Below are 25,076 nucleotides of genomic sequence, written 5' to 3' on the forward strand. Positions count from 1 at the left end.
CTAACTGTATTTGCTTTACAAATGCTAGCTTCTTTATTAACTGTTTCAGATTGGACTCGCAAAGAGTGGTCCAGCAACTAAGAGCATGTGGAGTCCTGGAAACCATCCGAATAAGTGCCCAAAGCTATCCCTCCAGGTATATCTCCGTATCTACACCTAGAATTACATTGTCTGTGACTGCTCCAGAGTATATATGAACTCCTCCATCAGGTGCCTATTAAACATGACATGGTGAACATATGGCTATCCTTGAGAACCCGTTTCTCCATCTTGTCATCTCTACTAAAATTATTTGCTTTCATTTAATCGTAGTAATTTCATTTCAGATGGACGTATATAGAATTTTATGGGCGTTATAGCATCTTAATGACACAGCAGGAGTTGTCCCTGAATGATAAGAAAAATATCTGTAAAGTTGTACTGCAGAGACTAATCCAGGTATGGAACAGAATGTTTTCAGTACAATACTTAGTATGTCCAATGAGTTACTAGTGATTTAGACATATATTCTACCAGGTGTGTGTGTGTGTGTGTGTGTGTGTGTGTGTGTGTGTGTGTGTGTGTGTGTGTGTATATTGTAAGGGATTCACTCATAGGCAGCAGTTGAGGTAGGCACAGGCAGCATAATTTATATCAAAACCAGGAAGATTTATTTAAAGTACATAAACTTCCAGGAAACGAAAATACACATCATATGTGACGCCGTGGACTAGCCAGGTAGTCACAGATGGCACCCCACACAACACCAGTCCCTCATTAGGTAACACCAGCCAAACCATAAACCCTAGTCGCCTCCCTCAGAGCGTGATGAACACACCAGGGGGCGGATCAGGTGGTTGACCACGCCCACCGAGGAGTTCAGAGGGCCTGAGGCAGGAAACACAAGTCAAGTCAGTGAGTTGTCAGTGGTCCGTGAGTGAAGAGTGAAGGAGTCTGACAGGTGCCGGGGTTGGAGCCCGGGCACCTTTGGCTAGGAGGCATACGGTGGCCTTAGCCTGCAGGAGCCTGGAAGACGGATCGGTGTAACCGTGGTGGACCGGGCCAGGGTAGTGGCCCGCCGGTACCAACCCGGGGAACCGACTCGGAAACCGGAGCACACAGGGGGGTTCTCAGACCCTGAAACGAGGTCCAGAATCCACAGGACTCAGTTAATTAACTGATTGCGGTCTGGACTATAGGTCCTTTCCCACCCAAGTCCCGACTGAAGACAACAGCCCACCGAGGGGGATAGAAAGCCACCGCACAGGCAGAGAGATCCCATGGGCCAGCGTCTGCGGGCAAACGGGCTCTCCCGACATACACACAGCCAAGGAGCGGACTCCCGTCGCTGAAGCGCAGGCAGTCTACATATACACAACATGGTGCAGGAGAAAGGCCAAGACCACCAAACCGGGTGGGGGACCAGACGCAGCTGGCTGCGGGCACCGACCACCATCAACTTTGTTTACCAGAGACTTGTCTGTGTCAATAACAGTGAGTACAACAGTGCCATCCGGCCGCGCACCGCCCTGCACCACCCAGCTCTCCCCAACGGGTCCTGGGGCCACCACCCCTGCCCACGGAGGAGTTAACACCTTGCTGCATCACTATCTGCCCTGGGTGCCCAGTAACCGCAGCGGTGGTGTCCACCTTCACCACAACCTGTGGGTGGCGTCACGAACTCAAACACGGCTCTGGCCAATACACCTACCTACCACCCCCCTAAGTAGCGCCAGCACCCTTTCAGAGCGAAGTGACCCCGGGTCCGGAGACGCTCAAGCCACCCACCAACGAGCCCGGATCCGAGCGGTTCGGCTGCAGCCGAGCGCGGGGCGATACACATAAGTATAAGGAAAAACACAATAAACAAAGCCGTCAATATGGGTGTTTCATATGTCCTCAGACCCAGTTAGCCTCTAGCAGTGCTGACTAACAGAGGTGCTTTCACCTCCACTCCCAGACAGCAAATGACTCAGGTAAACTCTAGTGATGAGAAGAAGGGAATTTTGTTACTTACCGTAAATTCCTTTTCTTCTAGCTCTTATTGGGAGACCCAGACGATTGGGGTATAGCTACTGCCCTCTGGAGGCCACACAAAGCACTACATTAAAAGTGCAAGGCCCCTCCCCCTCTGGCTATACCCCCCCGTGGCATCACGGGTTCTCCAGTTTTAGTGCCAAAGCAAGAAGGAGGAAGCCAATAACTGGTTTAAACAAATTAACTCCGAATAACATCGGAGAACTGAAAAACCGTTCAACATGAACAACATGTGTACCCGCAAACAACAAAAAAACATCCCGAAGGACAACAGGGCGGGTGCTGGGTCTCCCAATAAGAGCTAGAAGAAAAGGAATTTACGGTAAGTAACAAAATTCCCTTCTTCTTCAGCGCTCTATTGGGAGACCCAGACGATTGGGACGTCCAAAAGCTGTCCCTGGGTGGGTAAATAAATACCTCATGTTAGAGCTGCAAAACAGCCCTCCCCTACGGGGGTGTCACTGCCGCCTGCAGGACTCTTCTACCTAAGCTGGCATCCGCCGAAGCATAGGTATGCACCTGATAATGCTTGGTGAAAGTGTGCAGACTGGACCAGGTAGCTGCCTGGCACACCTGTTGAGCCGAAGCCTGGTGACGTAATGCCCAGGACGCACCCACGGCTCTGGTAGAGTGGGCTTTTAGCCCTGAAGGAACCGGAAGCCCCGCAGAACGGTAGGCCTCTAGAATTGGTTCTTTGATCCATCGAGCCAGGGTGGCTTTAGAAGCCTGCAACCCCTTGCGCGGACCAGCGACAAGGACGAAAAGTGCATCGGCACGGCGTATGGGCGCCGTGCGGGAAATGTAGATTCTGAGTGCTCTCACCAGATCTAGCAAACGTAAGGCCTTTTCATACCGGTGAACCGGATGAGGACAAAAAGAAGGCAAGGAAATATCCTGATTAAGATGAAAAGAGGATACGACCTTAGGAAGAAACTCCGGAATGGGGCGCAGCACAACCTTGTCCTGGTGGAACACCAGGAAGGGAGCCTTAGATGACAGAGCTGCCAGCTCAGACACTCGCCGAAGCGATGTGATCGCAACAAGAAACGCCACTTTCTGCGACAGCCGAGAAAAGGAAACTTCCTTCAGAGGCTCGAAGGGCGGCTTCTGGAGAGCAACTAGTACCCTGTTCAGATCCCATGGATCTAACGGTCGCTTGTACGGGGGCACAATATGACAGACCCCCTGCAGGAACGTGCGCACCTTAGGAAGACGTGCTAGACGCTTCTGAAAAAACACGGATAGTGCCGAAACTTGCCCTTTAAGGGAGCTGAGCGACAAGCCCTTTTCTAACCCCGATTGCAGGAAGGAAAGAAACTTGGGCAATGCAAATGGCCAGGGAGACACTCCCTGAGCAGAGCACCAGGACAAGAAAATCTTCCACGTTCTGTGGTAGATCTTAGCAGAATTCGACTTTCTAGCTTGTCTCATTGTGGCAATCACTCCTTGAGATAATCCTGCAGATGCTAGGATCCAGGACTCAATGGCCACACAGTCAGGTTCAGGGCCGCAGAATTCTGATGGAAAAACGGCCCTTGAGACAGTAAGTCTGGTCGGTCTGGCAGTGACCACGGTCGACCGATCGTGAGATGCCACAGATCCGGATACCACGACCTCCTCGGCCAGTCTGGAGCGACGAGTATGACGCGGCTGCACTCGGATCTGATCTTGCGTAGCACTCTGGGCAAGAGCGCCAGAGGCGGAAACACGTATGGGAGCTGAAACTGCGACCAATCTTGAACCAAGGCGTCTGCCGCCAGAGCTCTTTGATCGCGCGACCTCGCCATGAATGCCGGGACCTTGTTGTTGTGCCGGGATGCCATTAGGTCGACGTCCGGCACTCCCCAGCGGCGACAGATTTCCTGAAACACGTCCGGGTGAAGGGACCATTCCCCTGCGTCCATGCCCTGGCGACTCAGGAAGTCTGCTTCCCAGTTTTCTACGCCTGGGATGTGAACCGCGGATATGGTGGATGCTCTGTCCTCCACCCACATTAGAATGCGCCGGACTTCTTGGAAGGCTTGCCGACTGCGCGTCCCTCCTTGGTGGTTGATGTATGCCACCGCTGTGGAGTTGTCCGATTGGATTCGGATCTGCTTTCCTTCCAGCCACTGTTGGAAGGCCAGGAGAGCAAGATACACTGCTCTGATCTCCAGAACATTGATCTGAAGGGTGGACTCCTGCGGAGTCCACGTCCCCTGAGCCCTGTGGTGAAGAAATACTGCTCCCCACCCTGACAGACTCGCATCTGTCGTGACTACTGCCCAGGATGGGGGCAGGAAGGATCTTCCCTGAGACAATGAGGTGGGAAGGAGCCACCATTGTAGAGAGTCTTTGGCCGTCTGGGAAAGCGAGACTTTCCTGTCCAGGGACGTTGACTTCCCGTCCCATTGACGGAGAATGTCCCATTGAAGTGGGCGCAGATGAAACTGCGCAAAGGGAACTGCTTCCATGGCTGCCACCATCTTCCCTAGGAAATGCATGAGGCGCCGCAAGGGATGCAACTGGCCCTGCAGAAGAGATTGCACCCCTGTCTGCAGTGACCGCTGCTTGTCCAGCGGAAGCTTCACTATCGCTGCTAGAGTATGAAACTCCATGCCAAGATACGTTAGTGACTGAGTCGGTGATAGGATCGACTTTGGAAAGTTGATGATCCATCCGAAAGACTGTAGAGTCTCCAGCGTAGCATTCAGGCTGTGCTGACATGCCTCCTGAGAGGGAGCTTTGACCAATAAGTCGTCTAGGTAAGGGATCACCGAGTGTCCCTGAGAGTGCAAGACTGCTACCACCGCCGCCATGACCTTGGTGAAGACCCGTGGGGCTGTCGCCAGACCAAATGGAAGAGCTACGAACTGAAAATGGTCGTCTCCTATCACAAAACGTAGAAAACGTTGATGTTCTGTAGCAATTGGCACGTGGAGATAAGCATCTTTGATGTCTATTGAGGCAAGGAAATCTCCTCTGGACATTGAGGCAATGACAGAGCGGAGGGTTTCCATCCGGAACCTCCTGGCATGCACATGTTTGTTGAGCCGTTTTAGGTCCAGAACAGGACGGAACGAGCCGTCCTTTTTTGGAACCACAAAGAGATTGGAGTAAAATCCTTGCCCTTGTTCCTGAGGAGGGACTGGGATAACCACTCCTTCCGCTTTTAGGGAATCCACCGCCTGCAGCAGAGCATCTGCTCGGTCTGGACGTGGGGAGGTTCTGAAGAACCGAGCTGGAGGACGAGAATTGAACTCGATTCTGTACCCGCGCGACAAAATGTCCGTCACCCACCGGTCTTTGACCTGTGACATCCAAATGCCGGAAAAGCGGGAGAGCCTGCCCCCGACCGGCGATGCGGAGGGGGGGGGCTGGGAGTCATGAGGTAGCCGCTTTGGAAGCGGTACCTCCATTCGCTTTCTTGGGGCGTGTGTGAGTCCGCCACGAATCTGAGTTTCTTTGCGTCCTCTGAGTCCCTTTGGACGAGGTAAATGGTGTCTTGCCCGAACCTCGAAAGGACTGAAACCTCTGCTGCCACTTTTTCTGCTGAGGTTTGGATGTTCTGGGTTGTGGTAAAGAGGAGTCTTTACCCTTGGACTGCTTAATGATGTCAGCCAATGGCTCGCCAAACAGTCTATCTCTAGACAAAGGCAAACTGGTTAAACATTTTTTGGAACCAGCATCTGCTTTCCAGTCCTTTAACCACAAGGCTCTGCGCAAAACTACCGAATTGGCGGACGCCATTGAGGTGCGACTGGTAGATTCTAGGACCGCATTGATAGCGTAAGACGCAAACGCCGACATCTGCGTGGTAAGGTGCGCCACTTGCGGCACTGCTGGATGCATGATAGCATCCACTTTTGCTAAGCCAGCTGAAATAGCCTGGAGTGCCCATACGGCTGCGAATGCCGGAGCAAACGACGCGCCTATAGCTTCATAGACAGATTTTAACCAAAGGTCCATCTGTCTGTCATTGGCATCTTTAAGTGAAGCGCCATCCTCCACTGCAACTATGGATCTAGCTGCAAGTTTGGAAATCGGGGGGTCTACCTTTGGACACTGTGTCCAGCGCTTGACCACCTCAGGGGGGAAAGGGAAACGCGTATCTTTAGATCGTTTAGAGAAACGCCTTTCTGGGTGAGCGTCGTGCTTCTGGATTGATTCTCTGAAGTCAGAATGATCTAACAAAGCACTCAATTTACGCTTGGGATAAAGGAAACGAAACTTTTCCTGCTCCGCAGCCGCCTCTTCTGCTGAAGGGGCTGGGGGAGAAATATCCAACAGCCTATTGATGGCTGAGATAAGGTCGTTTACCATGGCATCCCCATCCGGGGTATCCAGGTTGAGAGGGGTTCCAGGAATGGATTCCTGATCACTCTCATCAGACACATCACAGGGAGACTGATTGCGCTGAGACCCTGAGCAGTGTGAAGACGTCGAGGGTCTTTCCCAGCGAGCTCGCTTAGGGTGGCTGGGGCCATCATCTGAGTCATAATCCTCGGCCTGTGAAGCCGGGGACCCCCCTGTGGGCTGGATACATTCCAAGTAAGGGGGACCTGAGGACAGAGGCCTCGCCGTGTCCAGAGACTGAGACCCATGCATAGATTGCAAGGTCTCAAGGATTTTTGCCATAGATACAGACATATTATCTGCAAAAACTGCAAAGTCCGTCCCTGTCACCGGGGCAGAACTTACAAGCGTCTCAGCCTGGGTGACTACCTCTCCTGACTCCGGCTGGCGAAGCAGCACCGGGTCGGAGCATTGCACACAATGGGGGTCATCGGAGCCTGCTGGTAGATTAGCCCCACATGCAGCACACGCAGTATACACAGCCCTTTTTGCCTTGGCCGCCTTGCGTTTTGAGGATGACATGTTGCTGCTTCCACAGAGCGATCTGGGATATGCAGCCAGAAGCGCACCTCACAGTGCAAGAAATACAATATCTATATAACTGTACCCAGTACACTGATACACAGTGAGGCACTAGAGGGACCAGCACAGAAAAATCGCTTACCGCCCGCTTAAAAAGCGGGTGTGTGGTCGCCAGATAGCCCCTAGTCCAGGTCTCCCAGAGCCTTGCGTCCTTCCTCCAGCCAGGCATGCATGTAATGGCTGCCGGCGTCTCGAGAGAGGAAGGGGGGCGGGCCCTGGGCGTTCCTGGCCAAGAGCGGGAAGCCTGCTTCCCTCTGTGCCAAGTGAGAGGGCTGGAGCATGTAAATCAGGCTCCAGCCCTCGTCGCTGCTTGCGAACAGCGTCTCTCCCCTACCCTGAGTGACAGGGTGGGGGCGGGAACGAAACGGAGCTGCCGGCGTCCTAGGCCCAAAAAGCCGGGGACTAAATTTATAACCGCCGCCGCCGTAAAAGCGCGGCCGGCGGATCCCCGGCGCACCACAAGTCACAGCAGCGCCGCCCGGTCCAGAGGGGGTCGGCGCTGCGTTCCCAAACACAAACAATCCCCCAGTAATCTGTAGGGACACCAACTCCACGTTGCGGTCCCCGGCGCACTACAACACCCAGCCAGCCCGGAGTGTGTCTGTGCCTGCCGGGGACACAGAGTACCTGTATGATGCAGGGCCTGTCCCTGATCGTACTCCTGCTCCGTCTCCATCAGGTTCTAATGGGTCTGTGGATGGAGCCCGGCATCAGAGCTGAGAGGCCGGCAGGATCCCACTTCCACAGAGCCCTACAAGGGGATGTGGAAGGAAAACAGCATGTCAGGCTCCAGCCCTGTACCAGCAATAGGTACCTCAACCTTACAACACCATCCAGGGGTGAGAAGGGAGCATGCTGGGAACACTATATGTGTCCTCTTTTCTTCCATCCGACATAGTCAGCAGCTACTGCTGACTAAAATCTGTGGAGCTATGCATGGAATGTCTGACCTCCTTCGCACACAAAGCTAAAACTGGAGAACCCGTGATGCCACGGGGGGGTATAGCCAGAGGGGGAGGGGCCTTGCACTTTTAATGTAGTGCTTTGTGTGGCCTCCAGAGGGCAGTAGCTATACCCCAATCGTCTGGGTCTCCCAATAGAGCGCTGAAGAAAGCATTTTCGTCATTGCTCATTACTTGATTGAGCATCGTGGTGCTCAGCGCGCTCGATACTCAGCCTAGTAAGAGAGGTGTTAAAGCGCCATGTTCAAGTCCTGGCCTCTCATGTTTCTCGGCTGTTTTTCAGCTACTAAACATGTGGGGATTGCCTGCCAATCATGGTAACGCTGTAGCCAATTTAGCTACTGACATTACTGTGATCGGCCGACCACATCGCATCATCGGGTCTTATGAGACATCGGGGTTATAATACTTGGCACACTGCAGTTCAGGTAGTGTTGATGTAGACGGGGAAGCTTAGATTAGAGCAACGTTTTACACTTAGGCCATGTGCGCACGTTTCGTAATTAGATGCTTTTACGCTGCGTTCTGCACTGCAGCGTAAAAGCATGCGTCCTGCGTCCCCAGCAAAATCTATATAGATTGTGCAAATTCCATCCGCACGTTGCTTTTTAGAACTCAGCGTTCTAAAAAGTAACATGTCAATTGTTTTGTGTGTTCTGGATGCTTTCTCCACTCTGTCTATGGGAGAGGCAGCATCCAGAACGCACGAATTCTCCAGGAATTCTGCAGACACCAAACTTCCAGAACACAGATTTTCAGCTGTGTTCTGAATCGCACAAAAAATGACTTTACGCTGCAGTGCAGAACGCACTTACATGCGCACATGGCCTTACCCTTTTTAGCGTCTTTCATGTAGCACAAAAGTGTGGTTTAGGCTGGTTTAATTTACTAAATAAATAAAAAAGTAAAAAAAAATGGTATGGGGCCCCCCTCCATTTTTGATAATCAGACAAGGTAAAGCAGACAGCTGTGGACTGGAATTATCAAGCAAGAAAGATCCATGGTTATTGGGCCCTCCACAGTTTAAAAATAACCACCTGCAACCATCCCAGAATTGGTACATGCATTAGTTGTGCCAATTCTGGCACTTCACCCCGGCTCTTCCTGATTTGTGTGATGGCAATTGGAGTAATATTTTTTAAGGTTGATGTCAGCTGTGTAATGTCAGTTGGCATCAAGCCCTAATGTTAGTAATGGAGAGTAGAGATGAGTGAACCGGCAGATAATTGGGATCGGCGGGTCCAACTGGATTTTTTACTAAAGACCCCTTTCTGGACCGGACTTAATCCTGAACATCTGTGTGGACACTGATCACCGTGTAATTCTATGGGGAGCCGAATATTGTGCTTTAAAATGGTGCTAGAAAGGGCTAGGGGGGTTAGAACAGGCGCGTTATACTTACCGAGTTATACACCCGGCTGTAAAACTATTTCTGGGGCCGTTCATTACCCTTATACATATTCACTGCTTCCCCTGTCCACATTCAGTCCCAGCGTCTATGATTGGTTGGAGTAAGACTGTGCCCCCAACCTGTGTGACAGCATGTGTAATTCCTTAGAATCACACACGCTATCTGCATCTGTATAGTAGTGTAAAAATAAAAAATTAATAAATTTATGTAAGGTCCCCCATATTGTGATACACAGCACAGATAAAGCATACGGCTGCAGGCTGCAGCCCCAGCTGTGTGCTTATCTTGGCTGTGTGTCAAAATAAGAGGGACCCCATGCAGTTTGTTTTAAATTATTTAAATAAATAATTGAAAAATCTTTTGCGCGGTCCCCCCCAATTTTCATACCCAGCCATGATAAAGCCAACAGCTGGGGGCTGGTATTCTCAAGCTGGGGAGACCCATGATTATTGACCTCCCCCTAGCCTAACAATGTCAGCCTGCAGCCACCCAGAATTGTTGCATCTTTTCGATGCAACAATCCTGGCACTTTATCCGGCTCATTATGATTGACCTGGTGCAGTGGTAATCAGGGTAATTTAAGGGGTTAATGACCGCTCACAGCTGCCACTAAGCCCTAGATCTGTAATGGGAGCCATCTATGAGACCCCCCATTACTAATACTATAAGTGAAAAGAAATAAACATAAACACCAAAGAAATCCTTTATTTGAAATAAAATACAAAAAACACCCTCTTTCACCTCTTTATTAACCCCAAAATCACCCAGGACCAACGTAATGCATATGAGGTTTTACAACGATCCTGGCTCTGCTACATCCTGCAGTAACAGCGTGCAAGTACAGAACATGAACGCCCGCTGCGGCTGCAGGCAAAGACTGGCTGTGAGTGGTGACGTCACTGAGTTTATATGAGGTCACAGCTGGAGGTTCCCACGGTGCCCCACCTGTGACCGCAGGTAAACTGACCTCAAGTGACCCCATTGAACTCAGTGACATCAACTCAGATGAACTAAGTTCTATCAAACTTGCATTTCCACGTTTTTTTTTGCCAAGAGATGCAGATTTGATGCTGAAATTTCTACATCATATTCCTGCACTAAATCTGCATCTGCTGGCAAAGAAAAGCATCAAAACACGAAGCGGTTTTGACGAAAAAATGTTTTGCCAGGAGATGCAGATATGGTGTAAGAATATGGTATATAAATTTCAGCACCAAATCTGCATCTCTTGGCAAAAAACGCAAAAAAATGCTTTTGACGCCGTTTTGATGCAGTTTTCTGACAGGAGATGCAAATTTGGTGGAGAAATCTGGTGCAGACATTTCAGCACCAAATGTGCATGTCCTGGATGAAACCCACATCAAAATGTCATCAAAACCGTTTTTGCATGTTATTTTGCCAAGAGACACAGATTTGGTGCAGGAATATTGTGTATAAATTTCAGCACCAAATCTGCACCAAAATTCACAAAACCGGTTTTGACGCCGTTTTGGTGTGATTTTCTGCCAGGAAATACAAATTTGTTGCTGAAATGTCTGCACCAGATTTTGGCACCAAATTTGCATCTCCTGGCAGAAAGACTCATGGGGATCGGGGTCCGGGTAGATATTCAAGATTAATTCCGGTCCCGAACCAGGTTTTTTTTTTTTTCTAAATCCGGTCGGACCCGCCGATCCCAAGTATCTGCGGATTCACCCATCTCTAATCATTATTCAAAATCATCCTCTTTTCAACTTCGCTTTTTTACAGATGGTGTTATGTTTCCATCAATAATTTGTTGAAATTTCATTGAATCTATATCTCCCTCTATCCGTGAAATGTTCCCTGTTCTATTGGCTGTAACACAACAACCCAAAGCATGATTGATCCACCCCCATGCTTAATGGTTGGCGAAATATTTTTATAGTGAAATTCTGTGCTTTTTTCTCCACACATACCTTTGATCATTGTGGCCAAAGAGTTCTACTTTAACCTCATCAGTCCACAGGACCTTTTCCAAAATGCATCAGGCTTGTTTAGATGTTCTTTTGCATACTTTTGATTCTGAATTTTATGGTGAGGATGCAGGAGAGGTTTTCGTCTGATGACTGTTCCAAGTGTGTAGATGTCTCTGAACAGTAGAACAATGTACCACAACTCCAGAGTCTGCTAAAACTTCCTGAAGGGATTCTGATTTTCCTCTCTAGCAATCCTACGAGCAGCTCTCACAGAAATTTTGCTTGATCTTCCAGACATTATTTTGACCTCCACTGTTCCTGCTAACTGCCATTTCTTAATTACATTTTTGAACTGAGGAAAGGGCAACTTGAAAACGCTTTGCTATCTTCTCATAGCCTTCTCCTGCTTTGTGGGCCTCCACCATTTTAATTTTAAGAGTGCTACGTCACTGCTTAGAAGAAGCCATGGCTGCTGTTTTTTGACACAAGGTTAAAGGAGGCTAGGTTTTTATATACCTGTGAAATTTGCATCAACAACCTTTCCTAATGATGATAGTGAACAAGCCATAGCCTTAACAGGATAATCAAAGTCTGAAACCTTGGTCAAAGTTGTCTGAGCACACAAATCTCCAAAGGTGCCCAAACTTTTGCATCGGACCATTTTCCTTATTGTAATTTATCAAATGTAAAAAAAGATGAATGTGTGTGTATGTATATACTGTGTATATATATATATATATATATATATATAAATATATATATATATATGTGTGTAGCGCCCCTGACACCATCAGGATGCTACAAGGTTCTGCATCCCCACAAGGATGCAGGGCCTACCCCCTTAGAGACCAATGGTACGATGGTACCCAGCTAGGGTGGGACCAATGGATGGCCGCCTAGAGGTGGAGCCATTCCAGTCCACTAGTTGACCAGGTGGGAGGGGCAGACTGTGGAGAGTAGTCAGTTGAAAGTGTCAGACAGCAGGAGTGTGAAGGTGGAAGCAAAGTGAGGTACTGACTTGAGTTAACGGCGACCTGGTACCCAGGAGAAATGGTTGCCGGTGGAGTACAGTGGAGTACTTCTGGAACTACGCACCGATGGGGTACAGGACCCTAGAACAGGAAAGAGCTTCAAGCCAACCTGTTAACACATGCACAGCAAAGGGGACCATCAATGACCTTGCTGACCCTAAAGAATCCGAAGACTCAGTAGCAAAGGGAGAACTGGGGACAGGACCAGAGACTCCAAACCCACAGGGTTCACACTGCCGTCAGGCGGACAGAAGTGGACAAACCACAGAACGGGGACCCCCAGTGTTCTTTACCACGGGGACCCATTTACCAGAGACAGGTGTAGGGGAAAACGGTACCAGAGAACCAAACTGGCACTGGGACGAAGGGGTCCTGGAGGCGAAACCAGTCGGCCTCAGCCAACCAGTTAACATCTTCAGAAACTGAGTAAACCAGTTGCACTGAATACCTGTGTGGACTACCGTCTTCCGACGCCCACTACACCATATACCCGCTGGGGCAAAACCCTACTTGCGGAGGGACTACCATACTAGCTGCCAATACCACCAGCCCCAGTAGAGAAATTCTGCAGCGGCGGCTCCCTACATTTAGCCGCAACACCGCAAGTGGCGTCACGAGTAAACTGTATTCACAAATCCCCTGTAAATATCCCGATTACAAAAAGGGCCCAGAGCACGGAACCGGGCAACGGCCACCACGTGACATTCCCAAGAGAGACACTTGCCTGGGACCAAGTACCCCATATCTCTGGGTGCTACATATACACTGTATGTATGTATACAGTTAGGTCCAGAAATATTTGGACAGTGACACAATTTTCGCGAGTTGGGCTCTGCATGCCACCACATTGGATTTGAAATGAAATCTCTACAACAGAATTCAAGTGCAGATTGTAACGTTTAATTTGAAGGTTTGAACAAAAATATCTGATAGAAATTGTAGGAATTGTACACATTTCTTTACAAACACTCCACATTTTAGGAGGTCAAAAGTAATTGGACAAATAAACCAAACCCAAACAAAATATTTTTATTTTCAATATTTTGTTGCGAATCCTTTGGAGGCAATCACTGCCTTAAGTCTGGAACCCATGGACATCACCAAACGCTGGGTTTCCTCCTTCTTAATGCTTTGCCAGGCCTTCACAGCCGCAGCCTTCAGGTCTTGCTTGTTTGTGGGTCTGCTTGTTTCCGTCTTAAGTCTGGATTTGAGCAAGTGAAATGCATGCTCAATTGGGTTAAGATCTGGTGATTGACTTGGCCATTGCAGAATGTTCCACTTTTTTCATGCACTCATGAACTCCTGGGTAGCTTTGGCTGTATGCTTGGGGTCATTGTCCATCTGTACTATGAAGCGCCGTCCGATCAACTTTGCGGCATTTGGCTGAATCTGTATATCCCGGTACACTTCAGAATTCATCCGGCTACTCTTGTCTGCTGTTATGTCATCAATAAACACAAGTGACCCAGTGCCATTGAAAGCCATGCATGCCCATGCCATCACGTTGCCTCCACCATGTTTTACAGAGGATGTGGTGTGCCTTGGATCATGTGCCATTCCCTTTCTTCTCCAAACTTTTTTCTTCCCATCATTCTGGTACAGGTTGATCTTTGTCTCATCTGTCCATAGAATACTTTTCCAGAACTGAGCTGGCTTCATGAGGTGTTTTTCAGCAAATTTAACTCTGGCCTGTCTATTTTTGGAATTGATGAATGGTTTGCATCTAGATGTGAACCCTTTGTATTTACTTTCATGGAGTCTTCTCTTTACTGTTGACTTAGAGACAGATACACCTACTTCACTGAGAGTGTTCTGGACTTCAGTTGATGTTGTGAACGTGTTCTTCTTCACCAAAGAAAGTATGCGGCGATCATCCACCACTGTTGTCATCCATGGACGCCCAGGCCTTTTTGAGTTTCCAAGCTCACCAGTCAATTCCTTTTTTCTCAGAATGTACCTGACTATTGATTTTGCTACTCCAAGCATGTCTGCTATCTCTCTGATGGATTTTTTCTTTTTTTTCCAGCCTCAGGATGTTCTGCTTCACCTCAATTGAGAGTTCCTTAGACCGCATGTTGTCTGGTTACAGCAACAGCTTCCAAATGCAAAACCACACACCTGTAATCAACCCCAGACCTTTTAACTACTTCATTGATTACAGGTTAACGAGGGAGATGCCTTCAGAGTTAATTGCAGCCCTTAGAGTCCCTTGTCCAATTACTTTTGGTCCCTTGAAAAAGAGGAGGCTATGCATTAAACAGCTATGATTCCTAAAATCTTTCTCCGATTTGGATGTGAAAACTCTCATATTGTAGCTGGGAGTGTGCACTTTCAGCCCATATTATTGTATTTCTGAACATGTTTTTGTAAACAGCTAAAATAACAAAACTTGTGTCACTGTCCAAATATTTCTGGACCTAACTGTATGTGTACATATATATATACCGTATATACACACTGTATATATACACTGTATGTGTGTGTTTGTGTATATATATATATATATATATATATATATATATATATATATAATGTTTTGCCTAAAATGCAAAGGAGATGTGTAAACTTTATTCATTTAACCTTCAACGCAACTGTTCATATATATAGTATATAAAACCTAGAAGTGACAGAGACCTATTGTAAGAGTGACATAATGTGCAGGGTTAACAGGATGCACTCAATGACGTCTCGTGTCTTAGAGTTCTTACCACTTGACTGATGCATCAGACTTCTGTTGCCATAACAGCCATCTAAGCTTTTGCCTGGTTAATTGTCCTTTTGGGACATTTTTGTTTTCTTTACGTAAATGCTTATATTTGGGGCCAAATTAATTTTTGCAATTGAGTTCCATGAAAAATTTTGCACCATTTTTCTTCTATAGTCTCTGTTTTTCACAGTGTATTTGTGACGCCCTGTCAAAACCAGGTAGTCACAAATAGGCCCCTGCATAACACCGTTCCCTCATTAGGAAACACTTAGCCAACCATTAAACCCTAGTCACACCCCTTAGGGACAGATAGACACACCAGTGGGCGTGGCCAGGCAGTTGGTGCATGCCCACCCAGGGGTTTAGACAGCCCAGGGCGGGAAAGCAGGTAGTCAAGTTGAGTTCTGTCTAGAGTTCAGTTGAGAGTTCAGTGAGAGTGGAGGTCAGGCCTGTGTGTCAGACCTGAAGCAAACTGACAGGTACCAGGGTAGGAGCCCTGGTGCCACTGGCTAGGAGGCAGACGGTGGTCTCCATCAGCAGGAGACGGGAAGACGGCTCGGTGGAACCGCGGTGGACCGGGCCAGGGCTGTAGTCTGCCGGTACCGACACGGGGAACCGACCCGGAAACCGTAGCACAAAGGGGGGTACTCGGACCCTGAAGCCAGAAGCCAGAATCGACTGGAGCTGGTTAATTAACCGATTGAGGCCAGAACTAGAGGTTCTGTCCCACCCAAAGTCCCTCATAGAAGACAACAGCCCACCGATTAGGGATAAGAGGTCACCGCCAAGGCCCATAGATCCCACGGGCCAGCGTCTGCGGGCACGGCTCCTTAGGACTCCTACGTTTCATGCTGGGAAGTCCTTTCTACTTAAAGAAGTGCAGGAAAAAGATAGAGACCACCAGCCGGGTGAGGGACCAGGACGCAACCGGCCGCGGCACCGGCCACCATCACCTTGGTTTACCAGAGACTTGTGTGTGTTTCTAACTGTGAGTACACCCGCACCCCCTGCAGTCGCCATCCCCTGCACGGACCAACCGAGTCCCGGGGCCACCATCCCTGCCCACGGAGGGGTTAACATCTTGCTGCACAACATCTTCCCTGCGTGCCCCGTCACAGCAGCGGTGGTGTCCTACCTCACCACACACCGTTGGTGGCGTCACAAACTCAATACGGCCCAGCCTGTACATATACGTCCCCCATTTTATTCGGCGTGTCCGCGAGACCCCCAGGTCCAGAGCCCCTCGAGCCACCACCCCTGAAGGTCCGGACCCGAGGAACGCCGGCTGCTGGCACGGGGCGGCACATATTGCTGGTTGCAAAATGAGTTAACTGAGAATTTGTCAGTCAACCCGCTATAACAGTCTAAGGCACCCTTGAAACGTGTGCTTAAAAAAATGCTCATGTGGCACGTTCCATTTTGACCATCCATGTAGCCATTGGTGTTTACGTATGTGTATTATCCATGTGCGGTCCGTTTGTACGTGTGTTCTGTCCTTGTGACATGTCCCGGAAAAAAATACATGACACTGAAATGAATGTTTGTTTTTTTCATGTGTTTCACGCAAAGTTAGATAGAATTTACAGATATTAAGCAAATAAAAAGCTACACGGGGTCCCCCCATTTTTGCTAACCAGTAAAGGTAAAGCAGACAGCTATGAGCTGATATTATCAGGCTTGGTAGGTTCATGGTTCTTTTGACTCCCCACCCTAAAAATACCAGCCCCCAGCTGTCTTAGATGTGGCGCCTAACATTAGTTACATTGATGCTGGTTTATTGGGCTGATGTTAGCTGTGTAGTGTCAGCTGGCATCAAGTCCTGGAATAAGGAGGTGTTTATTAGACACCTCCATTACTAACCCAGGAATCCAAAAAAGGACAGACACACAAAAAATAAACATTTATTTCAATAAACACTCCCCGAAACTTTCCCTTGTTTGCCATTTTATCAAAAAACAACCCATGTAACTCCGCTTTAGGCCAGGGAGTCCTCCGTAGCCCACTCAATCCATCGTAGTCCAAAAAAGGATATCTAAAAAAACCACAAACATACAAGCACAGAGAAATAAAACAAAACCCTTACCCTCGTTAACCACTTTATTGAAGAGAGAAAAAAAAAATCCCAGCTGGTCCGACGTGGTTCAGGGATTTCGACGAACAAGTTCTATGGAGCATTGTTCTGACACTCCATAGACTTTATTGACAGGTAATTCTAGGTCACGCTGCGCTGTGTGAGACCCGGTGCCTCTGTTCAGCGGTGACATTAGTAGTGTTACCACTCCTCAGGGTCGATAGGTCACGCTGCTTTGTGTGTGACTCGGCATCTCTGATGAGCTGTGACATCAATAACATTACCGCTGTTGAGGGTCACCAGGTCACTCCGGGTCATGCTGTGCTGCATGAAAGTCAGTACTTCCGATGAGCGGTGACATTATTTTTGTGTGTGTAAAGGCCCTGTAACACACAGAGATAAATCTGCGGCAGATCTGTGGTTGCAGTGAAATCGTGGACAGTCAGTGCCAGGTTTGTGGCTGTGTTCAAATGGAACAATATGTCCATGATTTCACTGCAACCACAGATCTGCCAAAGATTTATCTCTGTGTGTGATGGGGCCTTTAGTCTTTTGTTGATTACTGAGTTATCAATGGGGGTGTCTGATAGATATCTCTCCATTACTAACACCAGAGCTTGATGCCAGCTGCTACTACAGAGCCGACATGAACCCCCAACTACCATTACCCTGATTGCTAGTGCACCAGGGCAATCGGGAATAGTTAAGGCGAAGCACCAGAATTGGCATATCTTAGGTGATGCGCCCCTCCAGGGACGGTAGCAGGCTGGTATTTTGTTTGCTGTGAAGGGCTCAATAACCATGGACCTTCCCATACTGAGAATATCAGCTCTCAGCTGTGTGCTTTTACCTTTGCTGGTTATCAAAAATAAGGGGGAATTTCAATTAATACTGGTCTGTGTCAAACGCACAGCACAGGGATGTCATTTGTGTGCTGTATGTATTTTTTGCTGATCCATAGACGTTTATCGGTCCTTTTTTTCATGTGTGTTGATGCTAAAAAAACGGACGTGTCATCAAGAGGTACGTGTGGTTCACATGAACAAACGGTTGGTGTGAAAAACAATACAGATATTGAGTGTGCGTGTGAACTTGTCTAAAGACCACACACAGACAGACACCACATTTACTGGAAAAACTGATGTATGAAGGGGCCTAACAGAAAAATTGTAATTCTTTTTCTGTCTTTATTTGACCTCCTTTCATTTGATTTATAACTACTGACCACATTAAAGTTAAATGCGCAGGAAACAAGGAGCCTGAAAAAGCCTATCACTGCAAAGTTTTTAATGAAACCTAATTCTAAACATGAGTTTTAGCCACAAATACATGCATTTACAAAAATGTCCCCAATGGTAAAAAATCCCTTAACAAAATTATTACTGTTATTTTGGTGATGTCCAAGCCTGAGTAATGAGTTTCTACATACTGGACCAGGTATGTCAAGTGCAAAGCGACAAAAAAAAGGGCTTGCACTCTTACCAATGTTATTTAATGAGGCAGTGCAGAACTACATATTTTTTTTAGTTATATTTGGCCTGAGGAAAAAAATCTCACCTGGAGTGGTGCTTTTAAAGGCCCCTGGACCCTGTCTGATACTCACCTTCCGGCAGCTTCATCCTCTATCGCCGCCGCTTCTGTCGGTCTCCTGTAATTTGTGACCTTGGGTGTGGTGTGGATGGTAAACTTCACTTTAGTGGACAGTGTCAGGCAACTGCTGCCAGGGCTAATAAAATAATGGGATGTATTAAAAGAGGTATAAGTGTTCCTGAAAAAAATATAGTTCTACCTCTGTACAAGTCACTAGTGCGACCGCACTTAGAATACTGTGTACAATTCTGGTCACCGATATATAAGAAGGACATAGCTGAACTGGAGAGGGTGCAGAGAAGAGCCACCAAGATTATTAGAGGAATGGGTGGGCTGCAATACCAAGACAGGTTATTAAACCTGGGGTTATTTAGTTTGGAAAAACGAAGGCTTAGGGGGGATCTAATCACAATGTATAAATATATGAGGGGACAGTACAGAGACCTTTCCAAAGATCTTTTTACACCTAGGCCTGCGACTGGAACACGGGGGCATCCGCTACGTCTTGAGGAAAGAAGGTTTAATCATAATCACAGACGAGGATTCTTTACTGTACGAGCAGTGAGACTATGGAACTCTCTGCCGCATGATGTTGTAATGAGTGATTCACTACTAGCATTTAAGCAGAGCCTGGACGCCTTTCTTGAAAAATTTAATATTACCAGTTATGTATATTAGATTTTATGACAGGGTATTGATCCAGGGAACTAGTCTGATTGCCGTATGTGGAGTCAGGAAGGAAATTTTTTCCCCATTGGAACTTGTTTGCCACATTGGGGTTTTTTTGCCTTCCTCTGGATCAACATGTTAGGCTACGGGTTGAACTAGATGGACTTAGAGTCTCCCTTCAACCTTAAAAACTATGATACTATGATACTATGATACCTGCCGGCAGCTCCTGTGTTTCATGGAGTTTTCCGGAGGTCACAACTCAATGCATCTCTATGGGAGCCTTGTTCTGGTCTTGCTGAGGTTCTCATAGAGATGCATTGGGAGCTTGTGATGTAACTTCTGACTTCGGGCCAGTCAAAAGTTACATCACAAGATGGCACTACAGGACCAGAGCGACGCTGAAAAACCATGAAAACACTGCGACAGCTTGAAATTTAGTGCACTTATAGAATGGGCATGGATAGAAGTAGTGAGCCTTGACAGGATGTATAGTGACAGGTTTACAGCATGTTTTACAGGGCTGAAGGACATGATGATACATCGTGTTAATGGTTTTATGCAGTTTAACAGAGCCCTATAGGAGGAGATTTATAAATGGCCATTTATTGTAGATTGAATATCTAAATAATATGTTTGTGCTCTGTTGAGATCAGTAGATAGAAATGATAGACCCTGGATATGTATTACGAGAGATCCTGATGACCTGGCTAATGCAGTGTTGTCATAGAGATCTCGTGTACAATCAGATCTATCGTCTCATTGATGTGCCAAGTAGAATGCAGAGATTAAAATATTCAGAGCACTGAACCCAATAAAGGTCTTCATGAGAAAACTGCTTCTTCCAAACATATGAGGACATGTATTCAGAATCTGTCAGTATGTGTTCTCAGTCTTTTTCTCTTCAGCTTCCATCGGTGGCTGGTCCTGCTGTGATTTCTGGATTAAAGGTAGAATGAGGCCACGTGTTTGATGATCCCTATATCCAGGGTTGCGCCAGTTAACTGTGGTCTTTTTAGCAAAAAAAAAAAGCATTATTGTGATGTTTGTTAGATATGCTTGTGTCTTATTATGTCTTTGATTTTCTCTGACTGTCTCTAGGATTCCAACCAGTATCAGTTTGGAAGGACTAAAATCTTCTTTAGAGCTGGACAAGTGGCATACTTAGAAAAATTAAGGTCAGACAAGTTGAGAAATGCCTGTGTTATGATCCAGAAGAACATTCGAGGCTGGGTTCAGAGGAAGAAGTTCCTACGTGCACGAAATGCAGCCATTGTCATCCAGCAATACTTCAGGGGACAACGGGCTGTGAGGTAACACAGTCTAAATATTATGCTCCAGTATGGAAATATCTAACTATGGTCAGGCATACATTTGTCAGGATCTTCAGGATATTGTATGTTTGTTCTAAGGTAAAATAAGTATGTGTACTGGTGTGAGCCCCAATAATGCTGGTGTTATAAAATGGCGTAGAGGACAATTCCCGCCTCGTAATAGACTTTGCTTATCTTTTGGATTTGAGCAAACATAGATTTGTGTGATAATTTATGTTATAATTCTGTGTTCACATTCAAAAAATGGCAAAGGAAGTGCAAAACTGCAAATATCGGCAAAGATTTGTTCCTATATTTGAGACTTATTTTCACCAGAGAAGCGATTTGTATCTGGATAGTCTAGATGGGATGATTTCCCCATAATCTTCAAGGAAAATCAACATATGCTGTTTCCATTTGAAAGTAAAGGCATATACCGTGTTTTTACAAAAATAAGACACTGTCATATACTTTTTTTTTTACCCAGAAAAAAGCGCTAGGGCTTATTTTCAGGTAGGCCTTATTCTTGGGAAACACGGTTGGGGGTAAGTTTACCCCCACAAAAAAGCAGATCCCCCTTCCCAGGAGAATCATACTTACCAGACCCTGGACGTCTGCATGGCTCCAAGGATCTCCTGCGATCTGCAGTGGGCGCTCCCAGCAGGTATGGTCCACGCGGTCCTCCCCTGCTTCTGGCCAACACACTCACATACATCAGATAGCACATACACTCATACACACACATCAGGTCACACACAAAATCACACATCAGATCGCACACACACACACTCGCACCATCTGGCGATTCCGATTGATTCCAGCCGGCAGCGGAAGATGGGATGCAGTACAGTGGAGCATGAGGACCTGCAGTGGAATGCATGGAGGGAGGACTCAGTGGTCGACCGCACTGCGTCCCAGGTTCACCTGCCAATCTGATGTGTGTGGGTGTGCAATCTGATGTGTGTGGTTGTACGATCTGATCGTGTGTGCGATATGACGTGTGTGTACGATCTGATATGTGTGGGTGTGCATTCCCCTGCAGGTCCTCCCATTCGGCGTCTGGTGTGTATGATTGTATGGTCTTCTGTCTTCTTTCTTCTCTCTTTTGGGGGTGTCTGCTTTCTATAGGGAAGTGTCCTACATATTCTTTACATTTTTTAGCTGCATGGACACTTCATTATTGAACTGCAACTAGGGCTTATTTTTAGGTTAGGGCTTATATTTAAGCCTGAAAATTCCTGCTATCCCTTAATTTTAGGGGAGGGCTTATTTTTTGAAAAACAGGGTAGTACATTTAATAGGCTTTCCTACAAAATGTCCTGTAAATAGGGCATAAATACATGATTACTAGGTGCCTCAGTGCTGTGACTCCCACTAATCACTAAAATAGGGCACCGAGTCCTCCATTTCTTCACGCTTGTATGTCTATATGGAGTCTGAATATGGCAATGGTTTTGTATGTGTGCCGCCGCCCCAGTGATAGCCTATAGGGCCATGTGCCCACGGGAGCTTTTTGCTGCGGAGTTTGTCGCGGAAAACCTGCGGATTTTTCTGGATTTTCCAGATAAATCCGCAGGTTCTAGCATGTACAGGCACTCCCCATGTTACCCTATGGGACATGGAGTATCTGTGTCCACGCTGCGGAATCTCCTCCGGAGATCCCTCAGCCGCACCTAACTGCATGTCAATTATTCATGCGGATTTACTTGCAGAGATCCCGGCCCTCCGCTATGGAGATAGAGGCCGGGACGTCCGCAGGTAAATTGCGTGAAACTCCGCAAGTTTCCCGCAGCTATTCCGCTGGAAACTCGCAGCTAAAAATAGCTGTGGACGCCGGCGGTCAGCTGCGGGAAACATGCGGCCGTACTTGCGAATATATCCGCAGGTACGAGCATCCTGTGGGCACATAGCCTAGGACTGAAGAAGAGCTGGGCAGAACGCTTGGTTGTTTCCATCAGTCCAGTAGACTTTGGGAGGAAGACCAGAATTCTGGTAAGTCCCCCCCTTGATCACATATTTATCACCTTTGCTATGAGTCACCCTTTGATAATGTTATTAAAAAGGTATCCAGACTGAATTATTTTTCTAACTTTCAGGACATATACCCCTCAGCTCTATGGCCTAATTTGTTGTAAATAAAATCAATTGCCTTTTTTATCTCCTCTCCAGGCAAGCAATAAGTGCAACTGCCATTAAACACGCTTGGGCTGCTATCATCATCCAGAAACACTGCAGAGGCTTTTTAGTGCGCCGCATATATCAGCTTATTTTAGTAGCCACCGTCACCATACAAGCATTTACTCGAGGTTATCTGGCAAGAAAGAAATACCGCAAGGTATGTTTATCTATCGCACTCTTAGCTAACTTAAATAATTGCATTTAATTGACTGGGACAATAAATAATTTGCTCATATACAGTCCATTGTAAAGGAAATTCAATCTTGACTGTGGTTAACCCACATAGCCTCTTCTGACTCCTTTACCACGTTATAGTCATTATAAAATAAATTTGTATCATGATGGTGACAGAGCAGCATGTGTTATCTTGTCATTAGCAGTCACATATAGACGCCAGTGTATGTTGTTTTTGCAGTTTTTTTGCTCTTTGATACATACTGTATAGTTATGCTTTTAAGACTTGTTAATATTAAATTATCAATAAGATAAAAAATATATCTCCCCTCTTAATGCTTAAATGTAGATGCGGGAAGAACACAAGGCCCTAATACTACAGAAGTATGCACGTGCATGGCTGGCCCGGCGTAGATTTCAGAATATCCGAAGATTTGTGGTAAACATTCAATTGTCCTATAGGGTGCAGCGGCTGCAAAAGAAACTGGAGGATCAGGTAATTCAGTGTACTATTGATTCACATTTCACTCCATCCAAAAAGTGAACATTCAGAATTGCAAACTGTATAAAAGTTCCCATATAGCCCTGCAAACTGTATAATGGTCCCCACATAGCCCTGCAAATTGTATAATGGCCCCCACATAGGCCTGCAAACTGTATAAAAGCTCCCACATAGCCCTGGAAACTGTATAATGGCCCTCACATAGGCCTGCAAACTGTATAAAAGCTACCACATAGCCCTGCAAACTGTATAAAAGCTCCCACATAGCCCTGCAAACTGTATAACGGTCCCCACATAGGCCTGCAAACTGTATAATGGCCCCCACATAGGCTTGCAAACTGTATAATGGTCCCTACATAGGCCTGCAAACTGTATAATGGCCCCCACATAGCCCTGCAAACTGTATAATGACCCCCATATAACCCTGCAAACTGTATAATGGCCTCCACATAGGCCTGACACCTGTATAATGGCCCCCATATAACCCTGCAAACTGTGTAATGGCCCCCACATAGGCCTGCAGATTGTATAAGGTCCCCTATAGCCTGGCAAACTGTGTAATGGCCCTCTATAAACATGACATCACATCCACTACGCTGAGACGTCAATGCTCAGACTTGCAGGGAAAACGATTGAGGAGCTGACGGTTCCCTCTTTCATCATTGTTTTCAACTGTATTGGAATCAATGTTTTGAAGTGCGATGCTGAGCAGTGGATGGGGTGGTGTCATGCTTTTATTAATATGTAAATGAGCTGTTAAGATCTATGGGCTGGACACAGATCTCCAAACGAATCTGCCTCCAGAACTTATTTTAGATAAAAGGGGGCATTACCTGTGTAAGACATGTAGATCAGGAGAACAAACTGTCAGTCATTACAAATCCCATTTGTAACTCCCCCTTTCTTATAAAATAATCTCTGGAGGCGGATTCTCAGGGAGATCTGTGTCCAGCCAAAATCGGAGGGGGTGCCGGGTGTTGCACACTCACCAATCAGATATTGATGACCTATCCCAAGAATAGTACATCAATGTAAAAGTCTCAGACAGCCCCTTTAAGTATATGTAATCTACTATGGTGCACTGCTGTCTACTTACACTTTTATTGTTAAGTGTTGAAGTAAGAATAGAACTGTAATAGCTGGAAGAGCTTAAAGGGGTGGAAAAGATTTCAATGTTTAGTTTTTATATTTTTAAAAATCAATAAAAATTACTTTATTAAAAACAAATTACTAAACTAAAAACAAAGAGGACAATAGCAGATCGTATTGATAACGGAGGTGTCACTATGCAATGTGTTCTGAACTATTACATAGGGCGTCGATCGATAATTCCTAAACTGGGACTGATGTGTAGATTTTGTTGCTGTCAGGTGAAAATTTGCTACTTAGAGGATAACAATACAGGGATACTCTATTGTAATTTGTGTGTAGACTTCCCTGAGAGTACTTTTTCCTTTCTATGAATAGGTTACACAGTAGAGTTTGGCCTGTAGTCACACACGTCCTAATTTTAGATGGTGACTTTTTGGGCTAGTTGAGTTTACAATCAGGTTCTTGATAATGTAAGGATTAATAGTGCTTTACAGTCCGGTATATTT

General features: G+C 46.7%; 1 protein-coding gene across 2 annotated transcripts in view; it reads left to right on the forward strand.

Moving 5' to 3' along the window:
• The window catches only part of MYO5C (myosin VC), a 296,937-nt gene that overhangs the window by 194,479 nt on the left and 77,382 nt on the right, over positions 1–25,076 (forward strand). For both annotated transcript variants that reach the window (XM_075345779.1, XM_075345780.1), the window contains 5 exons: positions 50–136; positions 327–438; positions 20,413–20,624; positions 22,794–22,959; positions 23,326–23,472. In XM_075345779.1, coding sequence (XP_075201894.1) covers positions 50–136; positions 327–438; positions 20,413–20,624; positions 22,794–22,959; positions 23,326–23,472 — 724 coding nt within the window. The remainder of the gene's footprint in view (positions 1–49; positions 137–326; positions 439–20,412; positions 20,625–22,793; positions 22,960–23,325; positions 23,473–25,076) is intronic.

The sequence above is a fragment of the Anomaloglossus baeobatrachus genome, chromosome 4 (genome assembly GCF_048569485.1).
Source record: "Anomaloglossus baeobatrachus isolate aAnoBae1 chromosome 4, aAnoBae1.hap1, whole genome shotgun sequence".
Classification (NCBI taxonomy): domain Eukaryota; kingdom Metazoa; phylum Chordata; class Amphibia; order Anura; family Aromobatidae; genus Anomaloglossus; species Anomaloglossus baeobatrachus.